This window comes from Bombus vancouverensis, chromosome 17 (assembly GCF_051014615.1).
Source record: "Bombus vancouverensis nearcticus chromosome 17, iyBomVanc1_principal, whole genome shotgun sequence".
Classification (NCBI taxonomy): Eukaryota; Metazoa; Arthropoda; class Insecta; order Hymenoptera; family Apidae; genus Bombus; species Bombus vancouverensis.
This window is the reverse complement of record NC_134927.1, coordinates 3,819,828-3,837,980: the sequence shown is the minus strand read 5'-3', so window position 1 is coordinate 3,837,980 and position 18,153 is coordinate 3,819,828. Positions and strand designations below refer to the sequence as shown.

General features: G+C 31.3%; 2 protein-coding genes across 2 annotated transcripts in view; one reads left to right on the top strand and one right to left on the bottom strand.

Moving 5' to 3' along the window:
* The window catches only part of LOC117162875 (dynein beta chain, ciliary-like), a 209,520-nt gene that overhangs the window by 80,165 nt on the left and 111,202 nt on the right, over positions 1 to 18,153 (top strand). The window contains exons 34-38 of the mRNA XM_033344867.2: positions 1,122 to 1,325; positions 2,673 to 2,744; positions 2,946 to 3,161; positions 5,171 to 5,408; positions 17,298 to 17,490. Coding sequence (XP_033200758.2) covers positions 1,122 to 1,325; positions 2,673 to 2,744; positions 2,946 to 3,161; positions 5,171 to 5,408; positions 17,298 to 17,490 — 923 coding nt within the window. The remainder of the gene's footprint in view (positions 1 to 1,121; positions 1,326 to 2,672; positions 2,745 to 2,945; positions 3,162 to 5,170; positions 5,409 to 17,297; positions 17,491 to 18,153) is intronic.
* Positions 8,733 to 9,793, bottom strand: LOC117162876 (uncharacterized). The gene has a single exon (XM_033344873.2). It carries the CDS (start codon positions 9,781 to 9,783, stop codon positions 9,007 to 9,009), a length of 777 nt encoding a protein of 258 aa, XP_033200764.1. The 5' UTR covers positions 9,784 to 9,793; the 3' UTR covers positions 8,733 to 9,006.

Sequence of the window (18,153 nt, the reverse complement as noted above, 5' to 3'; positions counted from 1 at the left end):
TATAGTAGATATTAACGAGAAGAAATTTAACGTTATAACATTGGATACAGGTATCCCTCTATAATATGGTACTCTTACAAACACAAATTCGTTCCAACACGATTTGAGAATTGGGAAAATTCCCGTAAAAAAGAACTCAAATTGAGAATCGTTAAGTGTAAGCAGCGTCATTCGATATCGTTCATTCGAACAAGCATATGTGTTGTCTCAGATTTGCATACGGAATTTAGAAGTATTAAAATTTTGAATTTATTCTTAGTTCGAGGAGTATTAAAATTTGCAGTCGAAAATTTCTTCGCTACATAGAAGTAGGATATCAAAGATTTTCATTATTTTTCATATAAAATGTGGATGACAGTTTTTAGAAGTAATATAAATAATATTAATATATAAATGTGTAGTACTTTGAATTAATTATTAATTGTTTTAATAAATATATTTCTCTTGGCTATGAAAAAATAGCATACTTTTGTAGTACACTTACAAATATTAGTACTATATTAGTACGTTATATTACATTATAATATAGTACTATGATATAATATAATGTGATAGAATAGAATACTATATCAGTGTATTATGGTATATTATGATATCGAAAAACCGTTAAAAAGTATTATTAAGTATACTTATTTACCACAGTAATATTGCTATACTTATTAACTATTGGAACCTAACCTCCACTTTTATATCAGTTCTTTGTTTCGCATACTACGGCATTTTTCGAAACCTAACTATCGTGTTATACGAAGGATACCTGTATATAAATTCTTTATGTATCATAAGATTCTATAATCTCTGCCTACCTTTATATAAGTTTCAAACTAAATAACAATTGTTAATAGTTTCAACAACTTTCAAACCTTTTTTACTCTTTTAACTTTTAAAAAGTCATACTTATACATACGACACACACAAGTACTTTCTGAAAGTGGCTTAATACCTGTGAACAGAGCTGTTTTACTAACATTTAGAAAACTTTAATTTAATATACATGATTTTATATATAGTAAATACATTCAATTTTCTCGCTATGAATTATATCATACATAGTTTTGTCATCTTATAATCGTTAACATATTATATGAAATATTTAATAAGTAATTATCTTGATCAATCAGATTGTTCTCCGTGATAATGAGAGATCAGGCAAACATGACAGGAAATGATCCAAAATGGATCATTTTTGACGGCGATATAGATCCGATGTGGATCGAGTCATTAAACACTGTCATGGATGACAACAAAGTGTTAACTTTGGCTAGCAACGAAAGAATCGCTTTAACAGAACACATGAGGCTTCTCTTCGAAATTTCAAATCTTAGGTAATATGCAGCACTTTATCATTGGTAATTTTTTTTGTCTAATGACTATAGCTATCATCGTAAGTATTATAACTGATTAACCACAAAAGGAAGCCTCGACTCCAACGATTTTGACCTTAAGATATGTTGTAGAGAGGCAGAGACTAAATAACATACACCTTGTCCGAGGGCCTCAAAAGTTATGTTAAGTTGGATGTTGTGGATCATGGAATCGAACCTAACCTAATCATTGGTTACCACTATTAGGATCTCAATTCTATACAAATGTATATGAAATTTTTAATTACTTATATTCAGAGCATAAGCATAATCTAACAAATATCATTTTCTTTTTGTCATAACTTTTGAACACGATCGTTCTACGCGTCGAAAGAAGCGTATGTTACTCGAGACTCTCCCTTCTACAACATATCCGAAATTCAACAAAATTGGAGTCGAGGTCCCCTTTTCTGCATATTTACGATAATGGTTATTTCTTCAGAATTCTATTAGTATTGAGATCACAAATCTCGATCGTAAATCAGTTTTTAAGTACCAATTGAGTGGCAATCGATTTTTAGTTTGCGAGCACAAATTTGCTAGAACTTAGACTTCTTATCGATCTTCTCATCAGTCATCGACGCAACATTTTTACTGTAAACGATGTCGTATTGCTGGGAACATTTTCAGGAGATTGGAAAGTAGACTAATCTCCTGTGACTGTTTTCCTCAAATTACAAGCGGAAGCTAAAGCACATTCAATATTTACGTATTGCAATATGATTATTTATTATATGACATAGACAGTATGTCTTGTTTAGCTGAAAATGCTCAAATATCTAGAAAAATGCGAATGATATGAAAAAATATTTCGAACAAAAGTTATACGATATCGAGTTGAAATTGAAATGAAAACAATTGTAAATGGGTACCTTTATTTCTGATTATAGATTCCTGTAGCTGACAATCAGTTTTTAAAACACTACAAATTCCTGCTTTTTGCACCATCGTTTCGACTATCGAGACACGAGCTTTATGAGCTTTTTTATGTTTCCAAAACAGTCAGTTCCGTGCAATCAATTTTAAGTTCAAATTGATAAAAGTACGGTGTGTCATCGCTGATAATGTCAGACATTTTTTCGTATCATTCCTATTTTTCCAATGAGCGTTCCCAATGAAACAGGACATACTGTATAGATATACATACCCAATATGTTTGTTTATTGTCTTTAGTTATAGTGTTTGTTCTAATACATGTAGAAATGCTGTATTTCTATATTAACATATTTTAATATTTTATGTCTTATTTATATGTGTGAATATTTCTTATCGTACAAGAGTTAAGTAAGATTGGAAAATAAATTTCAGGACAGCAACGCCAGCTACTGTTTCTAGGGCAGGAATTCTTTATATAAATCCACAAGATATTGGGTGGTATCCGTAAGTAAACATTTATTTACTTTTGTAGTTCGTATAAGTTCTCTTAACTAAATTATAGCACACTGAACTTGACAAATATTTTCAATCTTTTATTATAAAGTTATGTTATATAATATATGTTGTATGTGTTATACATACATGTATGTTATATAATTGTTATTAATTAATGAATTACCATTATTATTATTATTATTTGATTAGATTTGCAACCAGCTGGATAGAAACAAGAGATCCAGCTGAGAGAGCGAACTTAACCATTCTGTTCGATAAATATGTACCATCCCTTGTAGAAGTGACAAAATCTAGGTTTAAAAAAATTACGCCATTACCAGAAATATGTCACGTGGAAATGCTTTGTAAATTACTGGACTATTTTCTGATCAAGGAAAATGTAACACCGGATTGCCCAAAGGAATGGTATAAATAAGACCTAAACAGTACTAAAATTTATATACGCTTAAAAGAACTCGTTATCTATCGACATTATCAATAAATATTTTAAATGAAATTTATTGTATTCAAGGGAATTAATCAGATGAATATGTTTTGAACTTTTTGATGAATTATATTTTCTGAAATATCAATGTAACCTTCAGTTTTTTTTAATAATAACGTATATTTTTTATTGCTTATTGTTGTAGCCTCTAGAAAGACGAATTTAGCGACCTACGAAAATGACCTTCAGTTGACCTCGAATTTCATAACGAAACGATTTGTGGAGAACTTGAGTCGATCTTAGGATCGATACAGACCTTGCTGAGGGCGGGATGCAGTTATTACTTTCCATAAATTTTCGCTTCATTCTGATGTTCAAAGTCAACCAAAAATGATATAGATCGTTGAATTCGTTTAATAAAAAGATATGCGGCGTCGTTTGAAAGATTCGACATATTTCAAAAAATAATTCATTCAAAAATCGGAATATATTCATTTGATCAGTTCCCTTAAATACAATAAATTGGTAGTAGCATACAATTCAGTGACCATCATAGATTTTTTCAAGCTGCAACATATTGATAAAGACTATTTAAAAAGATGAAATATCATTAAAAAAGTGTCATAAAGAATTCTAAATGCATAAAAGCAAATTAAATAACAGAAAGTAAACAGGAAACAGTTAAAAAGGAAATTTTATTTGATATTTGTTGATAATAAATTCGAATAACTAAAAATAACAAATAAAAAATAATTTAAAAGAATGAAACTTAATAGTCATATGTATATCATATATAACTTATGTTATATATCATATATAACTTATGGCTCGCTAACCTCTCAATTTTTGTATCACAATTGTAAATTTTACTTGTATTTTTAAATATGTTGTCAATTATTATTTTGTAGGGTTTTTCCTAGATTGAGGTTAGTTAAGTTTAAGTTTAGTTCTAAAGAAAAATTAAAAGTACATACCCATAATTGTCGCGACACTTTCACTAACATATTTGTAAAATTTTTCTGATTGGAATAAGACCAAACACGATGTAATTTAAATTTAGGATTGCGCGAGTAACCGAAATTATGATCTCGGGTCCGGATCCAGAAAATTTAAGGTTAACTTGTACTTGAACTAAGTTTAAGGTTAATTTGTACTTGACCTAATTGTAACTATTTATTGTAACAATTTAAATGAAATTTCAGTGTGTCACTGTTTTTTAATACACTTAAACAGTGTTTAGGTGCATGATAACAGAAAAATTATGTTCTGAATCGAACCTTCGATCCCGAATTGAAAATCTGAAATTGTATTCGGCTCAGATTGGGACCTTTGAGGAAACTTTGTGACCATATCAGTATCACTCTGTTTCTGAATTTTACAATCAGATTTTGTACTTTAACTTTAAGATTCGAAATGATTTTCACATTTTTCTGCAATAAAAAAGAGAAAATCGCACGGGAGCGTTATAACCTAACCTGATCCGATTACAATTTCAGGTATCCGAACATTACAAACTTCTTCGGGATTGCAACCCGATCCCGAGTAAAATTCGCACACGCCTAAATTAAATCATATTTACATAATAGAAATTACAAACTTAATAGACAGAAAATAGGTTTATGTCACTAAATAAGGAAACATGTTCCAAATTATATGGTGTCTGATCTTGCTTTAATCAGAAAAGCCTCACAATTACATCGGCATACGTTTTATTCAACAAAAATGAAAAATAAAAACGTTTCATCGTTGCATTATTATTATCTCGCCGATATGCTTTTTTTCTCTTTGTAATAAGCCGTTTTCACTTTCACTCACGCTGTCCTTTCTTAAAATTCGTAAGAATGATGGACCGTACCTATACTTAGCATCGATTCCTCCCTCGATAAACGTCTGGCTCGTATCCCAATTTTTGGGCGCTATAGAGGAATTTACTGCATTTCTTATCGTTCTTAAATGATTTTCTATGTCCTCAATGCCTTTCTACAAACAGGTACGAATTATACTTTGCATTTGCCTGTATTTGGGCGTTCGGATCAGCGACCTTTCAAGATCAATTGATCGATTGGCGAAACGAGTTCAATAAGTGGTGGCAAAACGAATTTAAGACTATTAAGTTTCCTACTGGCAGCAACGTATTTAATTTTTTCATCGAAAACGAAACAAAGAAGTTGGTTCCATGGAGTGAGAAGATACAGGCCTTTGAACTGGATCCTGATATACCTCTCCAAGTTCGTTTAAACAATTTTTCATTAAAAAAGAAATTCTTTAGATATTAAACAAATGTTAGAATAAGATAATTTAAGTCTTTATTCTTCGACTCGTTTCTAGAACTTCATCCTTTCTTTTTACTGAAAGATCTTTATTATACAAGGAATTTCATTTTCTAAACTATATGTTATTCAAACAAGTGTTTCAAATAAAACTTGTTCTGTTTCAAGGAGGATGTCTTATGACAACTGTAAGATTTGTCCATGTGGAGGACTTTTCAGTATCTCAAGGTGATCTTTTTTTGGATGGAACTGTATATTTTTTACACAGTAGAGCTTGAAAGATATTTCAGTACTAATTTCATGAAATTGAGTGTATAGAAAACCAGCAAAACATAAATATAAAAGCGTTATCTTTCCTTGTATTTAATACCTACTTTTGCAGAGAATTAAAAACGCATCAAATGATATATCAAAAATATATATATATGTCGGAGCGCACATTAGAATTAGGGTTAGGGGCGTGAAACGAATCTTCGTTTGGGTTACACGTTGTCGTTATGCAATAGAGAAGACATTGACTAGTGCAAATACGATTATTATAGAGCCGGACAAGTAACCGTGGTAGTTAGGCACTTGAGAAACTAATGACAATGATCCTAGGTTCAATAACGAATCCGCGGTCGGCGGGATGATAGATGAACGTACTCACAAAATCTAAGTCGGATGCGTGATATTCACTGGTCGTAAAGGGTTACTCCTTTCATCAGTGAGATCGCGAACGAGAATGCCTTTCCCGTCCCGATGATGCCACAGAGGAAAACTATAATGGGGTGTGTCTAAGGATACGAGATCATCGGATTCGTCGAGAAAAGCTTTCGTTCAGAAAGTAAGGGAAATTGACGTTGCTGCTAATTGGTCAATCTCCATATCGGTGGTTAGAAAAAGATGCTAGCCGCCTTCGAGGGAAAGTTGCTAGTGGGAGACGCCGCTCGTTGAAAAATATGTCTCCCCTATCCTCCCGTAGTTGGGACAAAGACTGTTTGTCTGTTTGAAGGACTTAGTTAACTAAACCTTAAGATTTATAACGGGCCCTCGGGCTAGCCGAACATGTACTGCGGAGACGCATCGACATCTGGCAATCATCTTACTCGAAGAATAGGGTCTGCGTGTGGCGAGCCACGGGACAGAAACCGTTGGAATGTTTACTGTCGCGTGTCGCCACGAATATTTCCTTTAAGGAGAGCTATAGAATTACTCCATACCTTTGCTAGGCAAAGCGTTCATCCCGTGACCGCGGCTACGTTCGGCGACTGACTGTCGCCTCGAGCCCAAGCTCATTATCACAACTCTCGAACAATTACAATCGGATTGAATAACTACAATTGTTCAATTACAGACTCTGGTGTTCTTTCATCTCCGACATATATATATTTCCACTTTAAAAAGCAAAGGTGACATTGAAACCTCCAAGGTACGCCCATCTAGATAAGATCATCATAAGGTTTATTAATAAATGTTTTCTGTCAAATGCTTGCATCAAGGTAAAATATATCGTTTAAAGCAAGTTTTACTTGAAACACATTTTCGAATAATATATAGTTTAGCAGATATTTACGTGGACCTATTGTGATGAGACACCCTGTGTTATACAGTTTCTTATAATTTTGATATATACAGAGTGCACAAAAAGGTTGAAGAAAAACTTTAGGAGCTCGTAGTAATGATGAAAATGAGCAAAAAAGATTTTAATAAATCCATGAACCCATTTGTACCTATGTTCATTGAGATTTCTTTATTTGTTTTGATGGGTGCTATATGCTCCTAAAAATTTTCCCTGCTTTCTTGTGCGGCCTGCAGAAACACATAAAATAGAATTTAAATAACATAAAAAAAAAAATAGCTTGATGAATGAATGTAAAAATTTATTAGATATTAAATGTACGATCTTACACATATTTGCCAATATCATAAGTAATTCATTCACATTTTGAATGAAAATTTAATTCTTATCAAACTTACAGTGGATAATAATAATAATAAGAGGCATAAAAGAGACGAAAGCTTATCCACAAATGTTTTTTTAAGTACAAAATCTCGGTCATTTACAGAAACATGCTTTAATCTGGAATATTTTCAATATTATTAACGCCTTAAACGTTATTCACATGAATTGACTTAAATGTGACACTAAGTATACAAAGACTTCAAATTTTTTTTGCTTGATGATATTATGCTCTACGGATAAGAGTAGGAACCAAACACTTTGCAAATAAACATTAGTAATGTGATAACAATGGGCTAGTTTTTCGTTTAGTATTGATTATTAATTTTCGATGATTACATTACGAATTCTTTGTTCTTCTTTAATTCCGTAAACCGCGTGATGAATAATACTATACAAATGCAAAATACAGTATAAATGGGGTAAGAATTTCGTGTACATCGGTAAATTGTTCGTATTATACTTGTACATTAGATGTTGATGCAAACATTTTTCTTTTTTCAATCTATATGGATAATTGGTATAGGGGGTTCTGTTTATTGATTATTTGTAAACTACAAATGTTTATGCATGTTTATATGTTTGTAAATGCAACTAAGAAATACCTGAGATCTAAATAGAGATTTGATTTACTTTCTAAAATATTGTAGCTTACTTACGTACCTACTTTACTACCTTACTTTAGATATTTTTTACGTTGATCTACAATTTTACATTTTTCGTACATAAACGTTCGCAGTTTACTTATCGATATCATCCTTTTCGCTGAATGAATGATAATTATTACTATCCTTATAATAATAATAAGTTAAATAAGTAAAACTACTATGTAATAACATTAAGCAGGGGCAGTACTATCTTTTTCAAAAATGTATGTTTTTAACTCTGTTAAGCGTTTGCTAATTGATCATGCATCATCTGATTTTTTTAAATTACTTTACATTTGTATATGTATTTTCAGGAAAATCTGCTAACGTTAAATTATATTTAGATGTGTATTAATCTATATTGTGAATTTTGCTATTAAAATGATATGTTTTCCTTCAGTCGTAATTATAACAGTCTTGTACTTTATGTCACGCAGTGTTTGCAAATAATAGATAATTGCGCTGGTTTAAATATTACATAAATCGAAATATGTATCAAATTGACGTACTTCTATCAATATTATACCGTTAAATATCAATGATGTTAGGTTTTCGCGTATAACTTATGATATATATAATTGAACGGATAATTGAATTACATTTTTAAATATTATTTCATAAAATTCAATTCTGCTGTAATAATATGGCATTCGAAGTGCTTGCACGTCCGTTGTGATCTATATAATGGTTTTGAAAAGTCGAAATATTGCAAAAGAAATGATAAACTTCATTTCTCCTCGAGTATATCCGTATGTCATAAGATAAAAGTGAATGTTTTAATTAATTCTTCAGAAAACGGTATAAGTTTAGCAGAATAAGTAACATAGAATAAAACGTTATAAATAGAATTCTGACAGATTGTCATTTACTATATAAAATTAAAAAATTCAGCTATTAGAGACTATAACCTACCTCATTTGGCTAGTATTATTATTTGGTAAATTATAACGCGAGAGAAATACCTGATTTAAGAATTTAATTCGCTACCTGATTCTGTTAGTGTCTCTGAATCTGAGTCCTCGTTTGAAAGATCCACTAGTTCATTAATTCTTACTACTCCGCGTACACGTTCGTTAGGGATGAATCGTATTCGTACTCCAGCTAATTCTACATGTTTCCCATCCTTGATTTTTGCTCTGGCGATAAAATCGCAGCCGAATATGCCATCTGTCTCTACGTAAAAGTCATCAGAAATTACTCGACAAGGATGTAGTACAGTCTTGTTATTTACGTGTATACTTAAGCATATTAAACAGATGGTTTGAATCTGAGCACCGAATACATCCTCTAAAGTGAGGACTTCTTTAGCAGCAGTCACATCGTCCTTTAACGTACTTATTTTTATCATTGAAATTGGAAAGTTTTTAGAAACCATCATCTTTGCTTTTTCACCTTTCAATTCTGGGGTTGAGATCTCGATAACATCTTTATAAGGAGATGTTAAATATTCACGGTAAGCTCCTACAGTTGATAGGGTTGACATTTCTGTACTGATTTCGCTGCTGGTACCAGGTTGACCCTGGGATTGTGCAGCATTTGCAAAATATTTTCTGTAATACTGCCTAGCTGAATCTATTATGTATTTTTTATCTCTCTCAAAGGATCTACAATCCGCCATATCATGTCCTGTTCTTTTACAGTAGTCGCACATAAGCGTGAAACAATCTCGTGCGAGATGTCCTACCCGGTGGCATCTGTCGCAAAAAGTTTTCGGTTTATTTTGCGTTTTCTTTTTATTAGGCATCTCGATTCACTTCTTGATCCTCTATGTCCTGAATTATTATGTTATTATATTATTTTTTATCATATTATATCATATTATTATATTATTTATTATTATATTATTATTGTATTGTATAACTATCGTAAATTTGCCATTTTTATTTGTTAGTCTTATTTTGATGATGAAATAATATAGATAATATATAGATATATATATATATATATCTATATTATATATCTATATCTATATATATATATATATATCTATTATATATCTATATCTATATATATATATATATATCTATATTATTTCATCATCAAAATAAGATATATACATATACATATATATATATATCTTATTTTGATATATATATATATATATATATCCACCTTATATATAATACATCTATTAGGATATATATCTTCCTACAATACATTTCGAGAATTCTACGAAAGTACTGCTTCTAAATAACATCTAATTTTAAATGTACACACACTTACTTTATAGCAACGTATTAATAAAAACAGTACCTCTGAATTCCTTTAGAACGTGAAAGATTAAATGAAGGATTGAGGTTAAAATTTACCTCGCTATCCGGTTATTCTTATCCAAGTTGAAATAAAGCTTTCCTCAAAACTCGTTCTACGCTTCACTCTGGAGATTTGATATTGACTGTCGATCAGTAGTTCGTAGTATTCTCCTTTGTTGCTGTCGATTCTCGAATTAAAATTTTCAAACTCAGAAAATTAAGGAAAGAAGAAATAAAGAACACGCCGAGCCGCCCGATATTCGCAATTTATAAAATAGTTACAATAAGGAAGGGAAAGAGGACTGTAGAATTGATATAATAGGTATAAAATAGATGAGACCGGGCAATGACAGAATGCGAATTACCTTAAAGGCGGTTAGACGTTTACTTTACTACGTTTGAATGAGTAATACTAAGTACAGCGTCTAACATAACATAGGCGAGAATCCTATTCGTAACAGAATGATAGAGCGTTGACCAATGAAGAATTACTTGCTTTCCTAAACATTAGCAACGCTCATAAAAACACCGCCTTTAAGATAAAGGAGCGAAATATATAATATATATAGTTATCCGAGCTAAAGAACCCAAGGCATCGATACAAGTTACTTGCATAGGGGCCGAACTCCAGATTAGCGCTTTGTGCTGCGTCAATGTAATTGAGACGCAGAGAAACTCTCTGACTTCTTCGTTAACTCCAGAAATTAGAAGTTCTTCTGACTATGAATGAAACTGATCCGAAATATGATAAAAGTGCCTCTATATAATCTAACACTCCCCATTAGAACAGATACTGCAGCACCATAAACCTGGCTTAAAAATAACTGTTAAAATAATTATTTATTTATTTCAAATAATAACGCCTTAACAAAGCAGTTCAAATATGTTGTAATTGAAAATGTGTGAAGATTTCGTTTATAATAATTTTGATATTACTAGTACGAAATATGATGATTTAATTTAACTTACCAACTATGTTTTATATTATAGAATTGTTATTTGAATTCTTTAATAATGCTGGTCCTTTCCCATCGAAAAAGTATACAGTAATTTGGATTCAGAAGTTAACTCGCTGAAGAATCAATTGATAAAAAATATAATAGGTAATATGAGAACACTATAATTATGATTTTAGAAACTCGCGAGATAAAGAGAAGCACACATGATTCGTAGACGTATTTAACTTTATTTTTATCCCGATATAACGTCGAAAAGTAACAGGTGGCACCCAGCAATCCTTATACTTATTATAACAATAAAATAATAACGTTATATTGAATTTTAAGCTGGGAGAACCTCTAAGATAATAGTGTGTGGTTACCCGAAATCACGTGTACCCTCCGGCAGGCAATAAAGAAATTAGTTCTTTCAATCAATTACCTGTAGCATTGAGTACAAGTTAGTAAGAGGGCATAAATGCTTATGACTTTATGATTCGTACTTCACGAATAGAAGATTCTGCTTGTCACGAACACCTGGCAGACCAGCAGACCGTATTTTAAGAGGTGAATACCTGGGACACATGAAAATTCTACGTTTTGTAGCAATTTCTTTCCTATTTTTTATTTCTATTGATTATATGAATTCAATAGAAAATTTGCTTTACGGGATTTATTGTATGACTGCTAGTGAACAGAAATATAACCTTTTTTTATTTATTTTCAACAAAATGGCGATGCGCAATGAGCCATGTAAAATTGATCTATCCATCAGCGTAACGCACTTTTTAGAACTAGTGCGACCTAAACCAAAAAACTAGAAATTTTCGTGTCTTACATGAGCTGCGGAAGTACATAAGGATTTTAAAAAATACGTATTTTAGTGAAAATAGTGGATTTTTGAGGAAAACATTTTAATTCTGTGGAAAAAGATTGATAACAATAACGTCTATGAATGAATATTTTTATCGTGCGACTCATGCCACGCATCACCGCCATAATTGAAAAGAAATAAAAAAGATGTTTTTCTATTCATTAATAATTCTATACCAAATAAATGTTATGAAACAAATTTTCTATTAACAGAGATGCAATAGGAGGAAAATAGGAAAGAAATTACTAAAAGAAAAACATTTATTATGATGTGTCTGAGGCAAAGGTACCCTTTCCATCTTCTCCTAAAAAGAGGTCTGTCACGTATCCGTGGAAAGCAAAAATCAGGAAGACATTTTTATTCGTAAAATACGAGTCATAAATCTCTATATACAGGGTGGTTGGTAACTGGTTGTACAAGCGGAAAGGGGGTGATTCTACGCGAAAAAAGAAGTCGAAAATATAGAATAAAAATTTTTTTTTAATTTTTCCATCGAGACAACGATCTACAGTGAGATCCGTTATAACGTACCGCACGCGTACCGAGCGAAAATTCAAAGTCGATTTTCTCGAAAACAAAGCCACAAACGAAAAATTTTTATTCTATATTTTCGACTTCCTTTTTTGCGTAGAATCACGCCCTTTCCGCTTGTACCATCAGTTACCAACCACCCTGTATAGAATTTAATTTAAGCTCTGTTACTACCGTGTACTCTATGACGAAGGTACAACATATATATTAGGTTGTCCCAAAAGTTTCTTCCGGTTGATAAGGAAATAACGGATGCCCAACATTTGTATTTAGATACCACAAGATGCGTTCCACTAGAACGAAATGGATAATACATAATCTGATAAAATAATGTAAGACAAAAAATATTGTGCATCTGTTATTTCCTTATAAAACAAAAGAAGCTTTTGGGATAACCTAATGTATAGCGACAGGTTATGTTCCGGCAGACAAAGCGCCTTTTGTTTTTCAACAATGTACTCACACTCGTATTCGTCCAACCTTTATAACAATAACTTTTTTAAAATTGAACCAAACGACTTGGTTTTTCTCGAAAAGTTAGATGGGTTAGTTTACTACATAACACGTAAAAAGTTTTGAAAAGCTTTCAATTGATTCGAAATCGCAAAGAAAATAGTAAAAGTCGCTTTTCATAACCTTAAAAACTTAAACTTAAAAAGTATGTTTTGTATATTTGTAACAATAACATACATGCTGAAAATTTCATCGAAATGGGCTAACGTTACTTTAAGCAACAAATAATTAAAATGGTGAAAATCGTAGTTTGCACTGTTTTCACGACCTTCTACCTATACCTGTAATAAATCTAACTTCCGATACCTCTCGCTTGTTTCTGCATCAAATTTTCAGCATGTGTATGACATAAATGTACAAAATGCGTTTTTTAAAGTTTTATTTTAAGCTTTTAAATTTTAAAAAAAGGTTGTAAAAAGTGGCTTTTACTGTTTCTTTTGCAATTCAGAAAATCACAATTTTTAAAAAATATTTTACTCGATATCTGATAAACTAGACCAATATTTAACAAGTTATTGTTATCTATAACGACTGACTTCGATATCTATAATAATAACGATATCTCTATACTAGTCTGTACTAATACTAGGAAAACAAATTTTCCTTGTGCTCGATCACGTGGGTAGTATATAGAATATCCTGCAATCGCCGCTTACACTGCTCCCTTAGCCAAGTGAGATTTACTCACTCGCATGCTTTAAATTATCTTTTAGAAAATTAATACATATTGACGCTTATTTATTTATGACTCAGAAAGAGCTAATCGCCCAACAATAGCATGCAAAATGAAAATAAAAAAAAGGGAGCGCTACTTACAAGATTGATTTTAAACACAAAGGGAGTATTTTCTCTATCTCACTCACACTTTACGTTTCTCACTTAGAGACAAAGGATGTAGTGGTTGACTTCCATCTGCATCGAATGTTATTTGTTTTGAACCTTGAGAGTGAAAGATTTGGAGAGAATGACAGCGTGATTAAGCCAATAAAGAAAGTTCGACACATCTGATACATTCTTGCCAATAGTAGGAAAATAATATAAAATGGTTAAATTTAGTGTAAAAAGGTAAAAGGTTAGGTAAAAAATTAGTGTAAATGATATGACTTATAACCTGAAAAAGATCCTGAAACAAAATTTTTTTACATCAACTTTTTTTATTGTTTTCTTCGTATCAACAATCGATCTTGTAAGCAGCGCCCACTTTTTTATTTATACCCTGTAGATACAATGTAAACGAATGAACTGTTTATAAATAAGATAACTATATATATAATGGCTACAAAAAGTTCTAGCTAATAAATATTTTTGTAATAATACAATACACAGTGTGAGATAGAAGTATTCGTACAGTTGGTTTGCTATGAAAACAAACAGTGAAATATTTTCTATGTTATTAAATATACCCAAATATATGTAATATAATATATGTATATTGTACACAAATGTTTTCAGTAATAGATGTATACAAAGGTTAATCCGTAAATATCATATCATGTCGAGGGGCATCTTAAGAAAATTGTGAAAACTATTGCGAAAATATGTATAGACTCGGACATCACTAAAAATTTAATTCAATTGAGTTAAATTTGAAAGAAAAAGGATCACAAAAGGTTAAGTATACCACGAACATTTAAGTGAATAATAGTACGACACGAATATTTTTGTTTCGACGAAATGTACCTATTGTAACCTTGTCTCGTTATAAGTTACCAAATACCAACATTTGTTTGCGTTCATTTAATATTGTAAGTGTCTAGGTATAATATCGTCATAATAATGTTGTGCGTTACGAAAAGTAGCAGATTTCAGTCGCCTGATCACGATCGACACATTTCCACATTTCTCACGAAGGGAAGCACATAGTATCATTTCTATCGATAACTAGCATGATTGGCATGAACTGATATTAACGATAACGAGCATTTATTACAAAAAAAAACTTCATTACCAATATGTAAAGTAATTAGTGAAAATCGGACGAACACTTCCGAGCACGGTATAAACAGATCTGCGCACTCGCTGGAGAAAAGCATGACTCGAACTCTAGTTAAACTTCTAACTAACTAACTCTAGTTAAGCCTACAAATAAACATGATGACAACTTAAGGAAGAGTTATGCGCATGTGTGGCGCATATAGCTATATACATAGTTACATAAATGCTGTGAATACCCATAAACATATATATGTAAATCCTTCTTTTAAGGTGATACCATGTTGGTTTTTTGACTTCACTCGGGGCATGCTTTCGTCTATGTTTCAGCATAGAAAACTCAGAATTTCAATACGTCAATTAGTGACAGAAAATTAAATTACTAACATTAGGCCGAGTATCCATATGATCACCAATGTTTAAATAGATACATTGTGAAAAACGAGTGTTTTTAAATTTGTTCAAATGCTTTTAAATTGACCAGCGTTATAAGAGTCATGTAATTATTTAAGCGATTATAAAAATTTACGCAATGGAATTTTTTCCTAGAAAAAAATGAGTAAAATCAGGACCGCATCTAGAGCTTTTCAGGTCCGAGCTATACGAATGAAAGTGGGGCCTTCTTATATAAAGAAGGGTGAGAGTAATATTTGTTAAGAAAAAATCACAATTTCTATAGTTGTGTTGATTTATTATGACATCTGAAATCTTATTAATAATATCCTCATAGCAAAGAATTTGAGAATATCCATTTCTGTGTACAGCATTGCCATTGCGTTAACTTTTATTCCGAAAAGGTACTACGTAAATAATCTTTTACCAGTTTCAGTTATCTAATGTTGAAAAATAGTTCAGTAATGTTAAAAATAAGTTTGTTATTCTGACATTAGGAACTCTGTGCATAATTTTGTTTTCGATCATAAAATTCGATTTTTCACAAACAATGACTACATTTTTAGTCTCAATTAATATATTAAACTGCTACATTTCCACTTTCAGTTCATTAACATTTACATCTTTACTATAAATTTCCTCAATATAAGTTTTACAATACATGAATGCTTCTTTGATACAATTATATGTAGGTACATAAATGTAAACTTTTTGTCCACATCGTTATATATCACCTCTTCTACAGATATCAGTGACTATTCTATCACAAACGGTTAAAAATATGTTCACTTTAAATGCTTCACTTCTTTGTAATCGTACGTTGTTTCCATTGTTATCATCGAAAAATATTTTTGTGTAACTCGGTATTCTTTTGTATTTAATTGAAATAATATTTTCAGCTTCATTTTCGAAATCCTTTTGAAATTATTACCCTCTGAAATTATTATATATATTTTTAATAAAATTATTTATGTTATCATATGATGATATTTCAATAATTTGCTAAGAACATTTAACATTTGTTCGATCTAGGAAATTTTTCCATATACATATTAACGAAACAAGTTCAAATTTATTCGGTTTATTAAATAATATAGCTGTTTCTCCTCGAACAACTATCTTTTCAGTCTCACATATGGGTAGTTGGTTCAATGCTGTTTTATAGTTAATATATTCAGACAGTGAATTTATTTATTTCATGCATTAATAACAAATATTTCTGTCCGAGCTCCTCTTCTTTGGGTACGTGCCTGTTTTATCTACTGGTAACAGGGTCCCGAGTAAAATAGTGACCGGCATTAATATATCTATGTATGTTCGGATACTCTTTAAAACAGAATAACCTTTTTTTAGGTTAGGCCAAACAACTTCGTTTTTTTTTTAGAAGTTAGGAGGTATAGTTTACTATATGACGTGTAAAAAATGTTTTCAAAAAATTACAATTGGTTGGAATCGGAAAGAAAAAAATAAATGTTAATTTGTTTACAATTTTTACCTGAACTTATAGTGAAGATTTAAACAACACACTTTGAAGACATAAAACAGATATATACATGCTGAATCGAAAGATGCGAAAGTCTTTAAATTTATTACAGTTGTAGGCCAAATATCGTGAAAAAGTGCGAAAATGTTTTTCTACTGTTACCTATATAATGTAGTGTAATATAATGTAATATATTTTTATTGGTTACTGTATATTTATTGAAAACGTATAGAGAATAGAAATAGACTGTACAAAGTCCGAATCTTTTTGTGACCGAGTGTGCATATTTTGTAAACTTTCCGTCAAACCTTTCAAATTCTCATAAACGATTTCATTTCATAGTCCACTTTGGTGTCAACTGGAGAAACTGCGCGCATACACTTTTTCCTGGATGTTTTCATACAACAACGTGTGCCGGTAATGCTGATAGGTGCGGCGGGATCAGGGAAAAGTGTAATCATTGCTGAAAAGCTCGCATCCCTTCCGGATACCTATAATATTGCCAACGTACCTCTTAATTATTATACTACATCAGGTAATCAAAATTCAATTAATCGAATACCAAAGGTAATAAGGGTCTAACTCGCATTTAACACATCCCGAGATAAATCGGTTTGTAGGTTAGCTGCTCTTTAATGTTATGATGACATTTTCCTGTACCTTAGACGCTTATTCCATTGAAAACTTTAACAGAACAGCTAGAGGGCGTAGTGATACATTTTATTTAAGTATTTCTTACAATGAGGTGGAGTAATTCAAAACTACTTAACTACAACTATTTTAATTAGATGTATTATAGTTCCCTTTTCCGCAAATTTCAAACACCTAACACGTTTCTTGCTTTCAAAATTACATTGCCTTTTTACTGCAATATCTGCATTCTGTGTGTACTAAAATGATTTATAGAGACTGCAAAATCATACTGTATTGTTAACATAATTTTGATCGAAATGTGCTGTAGACCTTTATTTCCCATTGATATTTATATACACTGGTAATGAATACATAATTTTTTTTTTTATCAACACAGTTCCGCGAGGAGATTATTCTGTAATAGTTATATAATGTTTCTAAGAACTATAATTTTATATTTTAAGCGAATTGCACCATTACTATTACACACGATAGAAGTTCGTTTATCCGAATCCCGTTTATACGAATCAGATTTTGTTTACGGTTGGTTATGCGAACTGGTAAC